Below are 11,757 nucleotides of genomic sequence, written 5' to 3' on the forward strand. Positions count from 1 at the left end.
TTGACTATCTTATCCAATATTTTTCAAAAAATGTTCATGTCAGTCAAGATCATAAGTGGGTGCAGAATTCTCAAGCCTTATGGCCTTACTGAGGTCACCTCAAGCTCCACCCTGAAGGATATTTTTGAGAGTTTTAAGGGATCAAAGCGTCATCTGCAACATCAGCCAACATTTGAAGAAAAAAAAAAAGGGCCAAAAAAAAAAAAAACAACGCGTCACCACACCGCTTTTGGGGCAAGCTCCATACCAGAAACCGGAGATTTATATTCCTTGGCCTAAGTGGTGGCTGTCAAGAAATTGTTATTCCACACTCACGTTTTCGTCTTGTGTCAGAAACACAATGGCTTTCTGTCCAGCTAGATGATTGTAATACCACACAGCGCTGTCATACACAACCCTAGAAGCAAGAACAAAAGCTGTTGGAACATACTTTATTAACCCCTTAAGGACGGGGTGTAATGGGGACATTCCTCCACACATAGAGCAAGTGGCCCGCATGACTGCACAGCCTTTGTGTGGTAGCGGACTGCACAAAAGCAGCAGCTGTGGAACTACCCACTAGCCGTGTGCCACGGCATACCACAGCTGGCAACTGCATTCCAATGAGGATTAGCGGCAGAGGCCATGACCGCTTCCCGTGCGCATGGGGTTAAGTGATAAGACAGCTCCAATTCTATTCATTTTCTATTTCAGGGTTCTTATAGTGTGCAATTTATATTCCCCCCACTACAAAAACCCTCAAACACGTCTGTTGTGTGCAAAGGGTCTATAGGTTGATTAGTGATAATAGACCTTTATCATGCTGCAACCATGTCAGTCATGTTCCCTTGTGTCCAATAACAGTTCGGAATGATACTTTTTGTGCAAAAAGGGACCAGACTATTTTTCCTTCCGGCCTCGCTTTGTTTATGTTGATTTGAAAGGGAAACAATCAAGATGGTCGCAACATGATAAGGCCAACAAAAAAAATCTCCGGTTTCTGGTATGGAGCTTGCCCAAAAAGTGGTGCAGGGACGCGGCTTTTTTTTTTTTTACCCGATTTTTTTGCTTCAAATGTCGGCTGATGACTGCAAATGGTGCCCGACTAAAGTTAGTGCAAATATATGGGAGTACAGAGAGGCCACATAAAGCTTATTCTCGACCATAACCCAATCTAAAAACACGTTAAAATTGTGCAGCAGCAGGATTCCAGTTAAACCAGTGAGTTTGGCGGTTTTGAGACATCATCTTTCATTGAAAAAAAAAAACTTTTTCATTTTGCCGATGCGCATGGCTACGGCGACGCGCGCGCATACCAGAAACCAGAGACTTTTTTTTTTGGCCTAATGGTCTATAGACAGATCCTTGGAGCCTTGTCCTTGTTTTGACCATTCACAATGCTGACTGCGCAGCCAAATACATATCCGACACAAAATTAAAATGCTTACAGACAAGGGGCCAATTTCACAGCGTTGCTAAGAACAAAAATTTGCTTAGCACAAAAAAAGTCTGGCTTATAAAAGCAGATTATCAGCCAAAACTCCACGTGATGTATAGTGCTCGTGATTAAAATTCAGCTGTTGTTTGCTTGGCATTAAAAATCACATGGAGTCTTGGCTGATAACCTGCTTTTATAAGCCAGACTTTTTTTGTGCTCAGCAAATGTTTGTGCTTAGCAGCGCGGTGAAATTGGGTCCTGCCCATTTGGAGCTTGCAGTGTGGAACTGGAGAGGTACACGTGTTGCCTGTATGTGCAGTGGGCAGTCTTGCAGTCGAGACTTGTCACGGATCAGACAGTAGTGTTTTACTATACTCCTGAGGACAATGCTTTGTGTTTCCCTTTGTTCCTGTAACATGTGTAATATTACACTCTCCCATAGACTAAGCACACAAACTTACTACAGAGGCCAGTTTCCAACAAGAGACCCAACGCCCAAGGACTGAAAGGATCTGTTGTTCTCCCTTTGTGTGTCGATCCTTGGTGGTTATGTAGAACACGTACACAGGTACATCAAAAGTCCCATGCAAGTCCAGTCACAAGTAACGAAGGGATGCATATTTGAACACGATATCTCTTTGTGACAATTCGGGTGATTCACAATGCAGTGCGCCACCAAGAATTTGCCAAAAGTTTACGGTCGACAAAACATGGCCCAATTGAATGAGTGTCAGTAGACAACTTGAGCTAAATTTGTTATAGATTGGGGCATGGCGTTCTGCCGCCTTACAATAAACACCATACTGATATAAAGAAATATATATATATAAAGGGCAAACAGATACTCGAATCATACGCTTACGAAACTACTGACCGGACAAACGAACAATTTCATATGTCCCGTGCAGTGAATTTGTCGACCATCTCCCACAATGCACTGGGAGAAAATGAACTGTCCGTGGCAAACTCTTGGTGGCGCACTGCATTGTGAATCACCCGAATTCATTTGAATAACTTGTGAGTAGATTTGGGACTTAAGGTTGCAGACCAGTAAATAAATTTCCATAGACCCCAATGATAAGTGCCCCCACTTCAGAAATTCAGAAAAAATACTCACAACTCTCGGAGGTGTTCAAGATGTACATCAAATTAAAGCTCATTTCATCATCGTCATTTTCTGTTCAATTTTCTGGGGGTTAACCAATGACTTTTGGGAGAAAATTCCATCCAAAGATGATAACCCCTAAAAGCAGTCCTGAAGTCCATCGCCATTTTGAAAAATAGAGCCAATTAGGGCCTAATCATCATCCACATTTCACAGAAATATGAGCTCGCAGTGGCTTCCAACCTTCTTTTTTACAAATCATCAAGTTCATGTTCTTCAAAATGCTCTAATACTGAAGAATTAGAGGGCATGCAAATCATGATCGAGATTGTCATCGGTGACACCACAGTTTGTGCATCAACACAGTGTAGCAATCTTGGTGTGATGGTTGACTCTCATCTGGCTATGACTGCCCAAGTTTCGGCGCTCTGTAAAAAATGCAATTTTCATCTACGCCGAGTTAAATACATCAGGAAATATCTCACCACATCTGCAACTCAGCACGTAGTTCAAGCCCTTGTTCTCTCAAATACCGACTACTGCAATTCGCTCCTCTCCAATATTCCGGCATATCTACTAAGAAGACTTCAGAAAATACAAAATTGGGCTGCCCGTATTATCACAAAGACCAACCTCCATGACCACATAACCCCAGTACTCAACGAACTGCACTGGCTCCCCGTTCAGCAACGAATCAAATTCAAAATCCTCCTGATCGTTTGGAAGATCATCAACTCCCAAGGCCCACCTTACCTCTCTAGCCTCATATCATTTTATCAACGTGAGAGTAGACTTAGATCAATCCGTGATCCACTCACCTTGAACACTCCTACCTGCTCTAAATCTGTTGGCCGGGGTTCCTTGGGTTACATTGGCCCCCGCCTTTGGAACAATCTTCCATACAAGATCCAATGTTCTACCTCAGCTGCTACATTCAAGAAATTGCTCAAAACTGAACTGTATCGAGTCTAACTATGTTTCATCTCGACAGCGCCTCGATCTAGTCACTAGGAGTTGTGCGCTATATAAGAACATATTTATTATTATTATTATGATTCGGCCGGGGTAGGCAATTTCGGACCGATTTACTGGCTTGCACCCTTTAATGATTTGTGATGGTGATGTGATGACTTGTGATTTACTTATGATGACTTGTGATTTACTCATGACGACTTGTGATTTACTCATGATGACTTGTGATTTACTCATGATGACTTGTGATTTACTCATGATGACTTGTGATTTACTCATGATGACTTGTGATTTACTCATGACTTCTTGTGATTTACTCATGACGACTTGTGATTTACTCATGACGACTTGTGATTTACTCATGATGACTTGTGATTTACTCATGACGACTTGTGATTTACTCATGACGACTTGTGATTTACTCATGACGACTTGTGATTTACTCATGACGACTTGTGATTTACTCATGACGACTTGTGATTTACTCATGACGACTTGTGATTTACTCATGACGACTTGTGATTTACTCATGACGACTTGTGATTTACTCATGACGACTTGTGATTTACTCATGACGACTTGTGATTTACTCATGATGACTTGTGATTTACTCATGATGACTTGTGATTTACTCATGACGACTTGTGATTTACTCATGATGACTTGTGATTTACTCATGATGACTTGTGATTTACTCATGACGACTTGTTATTTACTCATGATGACTTGTAATTTATTTACGATGACTTGTGACCTATCACAAGTACCTTGAATACAACACGGTCAGTAGGCAGGGCTTAATGGATTGAAAGCTTATATAAACTACCTGACAAGCCAATCTCCATGGCTCTCGCCCGGCTGTCTGGGAGTGTAGGCGTAACGGCAAAACTCGTTGGCGAAGACCGCGCAGTGGTTCCGACCGTCCCTGACCTTGGTCCGTAAGCGTCGGTGAAAGCGACGTCCTTTCTCGTGCAACACCTGCAACAAAATTTCAAATTGACATTCATAAAACCTGTCATCTGTACACTAAAATATTACTCACAAATTTTGAACTTGGAAGAATCAGTTTAGAATATTAATTTTCATACGAGTTTTCAATGGTATTTGGCCCCCATTACGCAATTGACAGCTCCACCCCCTCCCAAAAAAACCACAAAATATATACAACAGATTATATATCAAGATTTTTAAATATCCCCTCCCCTCAAAAAATCAAGAAATAGGTAAATAAAAACATCAAACAAAAAGATACAATAAGTTATAAATATTTCTCCTGATTCTGAACACGTACCAGAAAAAAATTAATATTTTTTGTTCTCCACATTTCTGCATATTATCTCCCAAAACATCGTTCCTTTATCTCTCAAAACATCGTTCGATTATAATTTTATTCTAATAAATACCCGTAACTTGTGTGAAAAAGTGTAAATTTCAATTTGTCTGAAACTAAAATAATCAGGCATGCAACTGGGAATTTAGAAAAAACGAGGAAATTCCAAACCACACAAGACTTTGTACACATGAACAGTTTTTTTCAAGTTGTCATGGCATTCATGACAAGAAAGTAAAAAACGAGGAAATCAGCGGATCCGAGGAAACGTTGCATGCCTGAATAATATCAACTGCAAATTATTCAAGCCTCTTCTTACAACGGGCAGCGACTGAACCTTTTCACACTTACATAGTGAAGCACCGTCTGCATGAAGACGATTCCCGTAAACTCCGGCAACTCCAAAATTTCCAGAAACTCGCCGGTGACGCGACAGTCAGGAATGAGATAATGCGTCACGTCGGCAGGCGTGGTGGAACTTCCAGCTGGGAAAGGGCACAATCCCAGAAAATACCTTGAGTCAGAATTCTGGTCACTTGTGGTCATCTTAGACCTCATCCGGATAAGCAAATACAAATGTACATATCCACCTACAGTAACAACTTAATCCACTCTCCATAGACATGTGTGTAACTGCCAGACATAGCTAAGTAATTGGGACAAGGCTTTATCTACTGTTCATAATGACAAACGTTAATTATTATCGTCGTAAATCAGATTTCATTACTTGAACCGTATACTGACTGGGTCCAATGAACAATATTGACCGGAATGAGATTCAAACTAGTTATCTCTGGAACACAGTACCTTAAAACTAACCACCTAGGCCCTCTCTGCTACGATCCATCCTCTATCCTCCAAAATTGTGCACTTACTTACGTTTGATAGATGTTCAATACCAAGCGCCTCAGTCCTTTAAACTCGTCAAGACAGTCCTGACTCTCAAAATACATTCATCCTCAATCCTTCAAAATCCTCACGTGCTTCCACACCATTCATCCTCAATCCTCCGAAATCCTCATGTTTTTCAAACACCATTCATCCTCAGTTCTCCAAAACCGCCAGGAGGATTTTGGAGGACTGAGGTGGGTTAGGGGCTAATTAGGGCTTAAGATCTTTAATTTACCCTAACCACCCTGAATCCTTCAAAATCCTCTTTGCCAAAGTGGAGGAATTTGGAGGATTGAGGTTACATGGCAAAAGTGCGTTACTGATTTCACAGGATGCACTTTGTCAAGGTCATGGGCCGGACCTTGTGTTGTTTTTTGCTCAGCCATGCATAAATATAGGCCGGTCACTGCCGCAGGATTTTGCAGGATTCAGGCAGTAGTCCACCCCTCCACGGACCATATTCAAGAAATAATGGGGGAATTTGCTGGATCGAGGCTATATGCTATTTTTCCATGAGACCAATTGGAGGATTTTGCCGGATTGAGGCTACATCCTAGCACAAAGGCCTAGGGAGTCAGGGTTAATTAAGATATCCAGTCTAATGTTGTCTCGCTTTTTTTGACTTGTTTGTTTTGTTGTTGTGATTTGATGGCTCACTTTGTCTACATCCAGCCAAGCAGAGTTGACTATTACAAGGTACATCCTCCCTCAAGTAGTGCTCCCTCACCAGCCTCAAGGCACGCCCCTGCCTCGTCTTCACTTGCAGTACCTTGTCTGTTTTCAGCATCTTGCTGCCAAAAAGAGAGGGTAAATGTGTCATGTGAACATTTATGATGGCAGAAAAGAAACTCATGACCTTAAATCACTTTTTTTTCATCATTTATCCTCTTAGTCAATGAAGGTCAGTGGATCTGCGATTTATTTTTGGTAAACACGTCGCCCGTGGACATTGAACCTTCTCTACACATAATTCTGGACACAAGGAATATGCAAACAAAAGTTCGGTTTCCTCAATCAGGTCAAAATGTTTTTAAAAATGTGTTATAATTTTGTTTTCTACAGCAGCAGATGTTTATCTGTCGCGTGTACACAATGGAAAAGTCCAATGAAGCCCTGCAGCGTGTCGCAACCGGAGTTATTACCTGTAACACGTCGCAACACGCGATGTGTCGTATGATCCATTTCACAAAACTTGCGATGTGATGAACGTGTCGTAAGTTCTTTGACAACGGCTTAAAACAAGTCGCAAGTTATGACGTGTCTGGTATAGTAGTCCTTTTCTTAGCAAGTTTTATGCCTTGAAAATTACATAAAGGAGACTATAATACCCAGACAATGTGAAGTTGTAAATGGAAAATGCATTGAACAATTATGAATAAGCCTGGAATGTTGCATTTGAAATTTCAAAGTAGCTGTACAGTCCACCGAGAGCTTGTTTTCCTTTAAAATTGTATCACACATCCACCAGTTTGTTTAATATTTTAACAAATTTTCGGAAGAGATCCGACGACTCTTCGTTGAATACCAGACGACTATTTAATGAATGCTAAATAAATACATATAACAGTCACCGAGTTGTGCTAAAACTTACACCTACATCGAGGAGCACTTACAACGCAATTTGTGAAATGAATCGCATACGTGTTAACTATAATTTTGAAGACAGAGGGAGACCAACAAAGGTCATCGTGCAGTCATATTTTTCGACTTCTGCAGGCCCGGAAGCATCCCCCTGCATTTGTACCTAGTAAGTAGCTGTAAAAAGCAGATTTAAAAAAAAAAATTGCCTGATTTACTGGTAAAGCATTCACTTTCCACATTTTTTTTTTTGGCTGCTGGTTAAAGTTCGTGCATCAAAGGATACGATCCAAGTGAAGTTACATAATTTTATAGGGTGCTATAGAGAGCCGAAAGCGCATCCACGCAGCAATGCGGATAAAGAATGAAGTGGCCCTGTATTCTATAGTTGTACCTTGCCAACTACCGTACTGCTAGTTTGAAAGATCAAATCATTCATTCATTCCTTATTTTTTTTTACCACATCTCATTGTGATCACATAAAACATTACATGACAAGGTATAAATACATAGTTATAAATATTAAGGAATTAATACTGCTTTTACAAAATATATTTACAAAATGTATACACTTGAGCGCATTATTTTCAAATTAGAGATGATGGAAGAGGATCCCCATGCATGTGTATGTTGGAGATAGTGATGATACGAAATCATTTTTTTTTGGAAAGATTCCCAAATCTGACCATCACTAAATTGTCCCTTCAGTGGCGTATGGGCTCCATGCGCCAACAACAGAGGGCGCGTTTTTGTAAGCCTCTTTCGAGAGCTCCGTGGACGGGACACACACTGTACTGTACTGGTTGGCGTGCAAATATGTTCGAGTTCAACGTGGAAGTCTCGCAGTAGTCTGGTTCCCAGACCAAAAGATTCTGACTATTCCCGATGAATCTTAGGTCAGGTAGCTGTCAGTAATACATTGTATAACAAATAATGTCACGTGACTAAAACGGGAGGAATTCCTCATTTTCCCGAAAATGTCCAAATGTTTGCCGAATTCATTTCGCCGACAATCGGATAGCGCCCGAGTATTTCCAAGTTTAATGTAGGCCTAGGTTTTATTAACTGCTAATTGCTTATAAAAAACTTTAAAAATGAGTTGATAATTAATATTCATTGCTTTTTATTTAGAAAACCTGAAGTTCAACAACGATACAAGGGGCAAACTTTTTGCTGCGTCATGTACTATTTTGAATTTGACGACTGTTACTGGCATTTTCAAAAAACTCGGCGTGGTCTTTATTCGGCTCCGCCTGCTAACACTAACAGTGCTTTTTGGGTGCCTAACTTTGATTTGAAGATTCCAGGTCAACATTAGTCAATGTTTTCTTACAGAAATATAAAACTGTATTATCATAACTGTATGATATTATGTAGCTTGAGTTAGATGTTATGAAGCAAGTGATTTATTTGAAAATTGTGATCGGAACATTAAAAGCTATAACTAGTGAAAAACGAAGCTGAGTTTTTAAAAAGGGCCGTCAATGTCGTCATGTTTATTTTAGCCACGGACAAAACAACGGAGGCTGCCTGACCTACAATTTAAACGTGAGTGTCGGGAATAATTGTCAGGTCTGGGAACCAGACTAGTCTCGTAGACTTATCCCCGCCTCCAATAACTTTGGATATATTCGAAATATGCAGTGGATGGACTGGGAACCAGTCTAGGTCACCCCCAACATGCCCAACTCTCCTTTTCTGGCCGTTGATGGGGTACTTGTGCACGGAGTACATAAGTCATCAGGAAGTGATATTAATATGCCCTAAAATTTAAAAAGTCAAATTTAGCAGGGAAAATATTGAAGTATTTACTGAGAAAACAATTAGAAATTTTCAGACCAGTCTCATATGTTTTATAAAAATACAGAGAATTTACAATTTCAATAAATTGTAAAAAAAAGAGTTTATGCCAGAATACGTACGGTTAAGCCAGTGAGTGGCAAGATGGAACAGGTGACTAGCACCTCAACAGAGCCATCCTACCACAGGAAAACCAGATCTCATATTTTGTTTTTTTTTCTTCTAAAAAAAACCCCCCAAAACAAAAAAAAACAGAACAAGAGGGGGTGGGGAATATGATAGGTAGAAAAAAAAGCCAAAGGGGAAAATAAAGAGAAGAAGAAGGAAGAATTAAACAAGAAGGGGGGGGGGGGGGGAGGGGCGGTAAGCGATACTAGAACTGAACACTTTCAAGTGGAAGACTGGCGAGCCGAATAAAAGAAATGGGAATTTATTCAAACCTGCAGCCAGCACAACGACAGTCAGTGGCCAGGTACAAACATTATCGGATTCAAAGCTGCAGTTGAGTTTTGTTTTGTAAAACTCCAAAACTTTAGTCTTGAACGATGGTTTGTGCATACATTGTAGCTTGAGTAACTCCAGCTCTAGTCTAATGCCAGACTGGGACCGTGAGTGCATAAAAACATGCAAAATTACTACTGACGTTTTTTTACTCACCATTAGGCTAATTAATGCCCACACAACACATACATCAAAATGATATAGTAGCAAGCATGTCACCTGCGAAATTTGAGACCTTAACTCCTATTTTAAGGCAAGTTTTTGGCAGTTCAAAAACCATCCACGTCAATCTCCATGCTCTGGAAATGTGTGTGTGATTCCCAATGTATTCTGGGTAGGTGTAGGTAGAGCCTTGCAGCATTGGCCAAGTTCGCGCAAGGACTATAGTTGACCAATGGTTAACTAACGTTTGCCCGAACTCTGTCTAGTCGACGGTGGTTGACTACGCTAGTCGACTATTTGGAACCAGCCTACTGGGGTTGGTTGCTTCGCTGGTAACCAATAGCCGCGCGCATTCATAACGCTAGCAGAGAGCCAGGATCCAGAAATTTTGCGATGACATTTTGACCAGCGTTTGACTAGAGACGTTCGCACGTTGCTATCAGTGCGCAGACGTAAGGTACGTCACAAATCAACCACTAGTCGACTAATGGTCCTTGCCCGAACTTGGCCTTACTTGCTTTTTAATCGATGGCCAAATGAACATAGCGCCCTCTGTTAAAAAATGAAACATTTTGCATTCACTCAGATCAACAAGAGGGCGCTGTTTTATCTACACGATGAAAATGTTATAGCTGAGGAGTCTTTTTGCACAATGCATTGCAGTACACATCAACGTGATGTCTCACGTATGGATTTCGATAACTCTCTGCAAAATTAGAATTAAAAGCTGAATTTTTGGTGATGCAATGCTCACAACAGCAACTTTGCGAGGCAAAAGTTTTGGGGATTAATTTTTTTTGAAGAAACTGTACTAGTAGGCCTACCAGTAAGAAGCTTGCAAATTTGATTCACACTGGTTTTATTATGCAGCACAAACTTTTGCACGCTATGGATACCTTAAGTTTTGGGACTCTCATACCATGGAGAAAGGAACACATGTGTTTCCTTCCTTTCAAACAAGTCTAATGCCTATGCGATTAGACTAGAGCTTGAACAGGCCATGGAGGTAGAATTCCTCCATGAACAGGCCTACTCAGTCAAGCTAGTTTGTGCACAGGGCATGCAGGGACGGTGTTAAGTGATGGCCAGATAATGGAAATCTCGTTAGAAAAGCGTTTTACTGAACTATCACTATGAGAATAAAACTACCGAATGAAAATGTTACCTTACCCATCATCATGACTCTTCAAAAGTCTTCATATAATCATGTAGGCCTATGTCATGATAGAAATAAAGGAAACAGAACGTGTGGGACTAGCCCCATAAATGTGGCCTATTTACTGGACTGCCTCCGTAAACATAGGCCACACATCCACATGTACAAAAATCGTGTCGACGGAGCCAAATTTTGATTTTCACATTTAGGCTTCGTTTGTAGGGTTTTTTTTGCTTTAGAAGCATACTCACCCTCTTTACAGGCTAATCAGAAAGTGCTGCCTTTTTCAGATGTCTAATTTTTGTGAAATTTCATGTTGAAATTTTGATACGCAAACGTGTAAAAATGAATCTGGAAATTTCACGAAAAACATACATCTGAAAAAGGCAGCACTTTCTGATTAGCCTATAAAGAGGGTGAGTATGCTTCTAAAGCAAAAAAACCCTACTAACTAAGCCTAAATGTGAAAATCAAAATTTGGCTCCGTCGACACGATATTTGTACATGTGGATGTGTGGCCTATGTTTACGGAGGCAGTCCAGTAAATAGGCCACATTTATGGGGCTAGTGTGGGACATGCAGACATGGCAGAAGTAACTTGATGGTCGTGACAGCGCCCTCTCGCGGCGGCGCGCGGCGGGTTGTCGCTGCGGCGGGTTCCGGTTAAAGATATAGGCCATCATTTGTAATTTGTGCATTTTGTTCGTTTGAAGCAACAAAAGTGTTCAAAATCTAATGAAGGATATTGAACAACTAGCCTGAGGAAGTTTCAGTTCAGCTTCAGCTGTATATTCCGAGAAAAACAGCATTCTAGGATCTCAATTTCAAATCAAAAGTTGCTGAAT

At 40.7% G+C, this 11,757-nt stretch overlaps 1 protein-coding gene across 4 annotated transcripts in view; it reads right to left on the bottom strand.

Moving 5' to 3' along the window:
• Positions 1-11,537, bottom strand: part of LOC119744788 (DIS3-like exonuclease 1) — a 46,718-nt gene extending 35,181 nt beyond the window's left edge. Inside the window, exons 1-6 of one of the 4 annotated variants that reach the window (XM_038220925.1) lie at positions 11,489-11,537; positions 10,927-11,011; positions 6,373-6,506; positions 5,176-5,309; positions 4,321-4,472; positions 316-397 (exon numbers count right to left, since the gene is read on the bottom strand). In XM_038220925.1, coding sequence (XP_038076853.1) covers positions 316-397; positions 4,321-4,472; positions 5,176-5,309; positions 6,373-6,502 — 498 coding nt within the window. In that variant the 5' untranslated portion in view covers positions 6,503-6,506; positions 10,927-11,011; positions 11,489-11,537. Of the gene's footprint in view, positions 1-315; positions 398-4,320; positions 4,473-5,175; positions 5,310-6,372; positions 6,507-7,852; positions 7,891-9,750; positions 9,770-10,921; positions 11,012-11,488 lie in introns of those variants that run through there. The other 3 variants (XM_038220926.1, XM_038220927.1, XM_038220924.1) reach the window with 3 other exon arrangements.
• Positions 11,538-11,757: the final 220 nt, after the last annotated feature.

The sequence above is a fragment of the Patiria miniata genome, unplaced genomic scaffold (assembly GCF_015706575.1).
Source record: "Patiria miniata isolate m_02_andy unplaced genomic scaffold, ASM1570657v1 HiC_scaffold_7, whole genome shotgun sequence".
In the NCBI taxonomy this organism is placed as follows: domain Eukaryota; kingdom Metazoa; phylum Echinodermata; class Asteroidea; order Valvatida; family Asterinidae; genus Patiria; species Patiria miniata.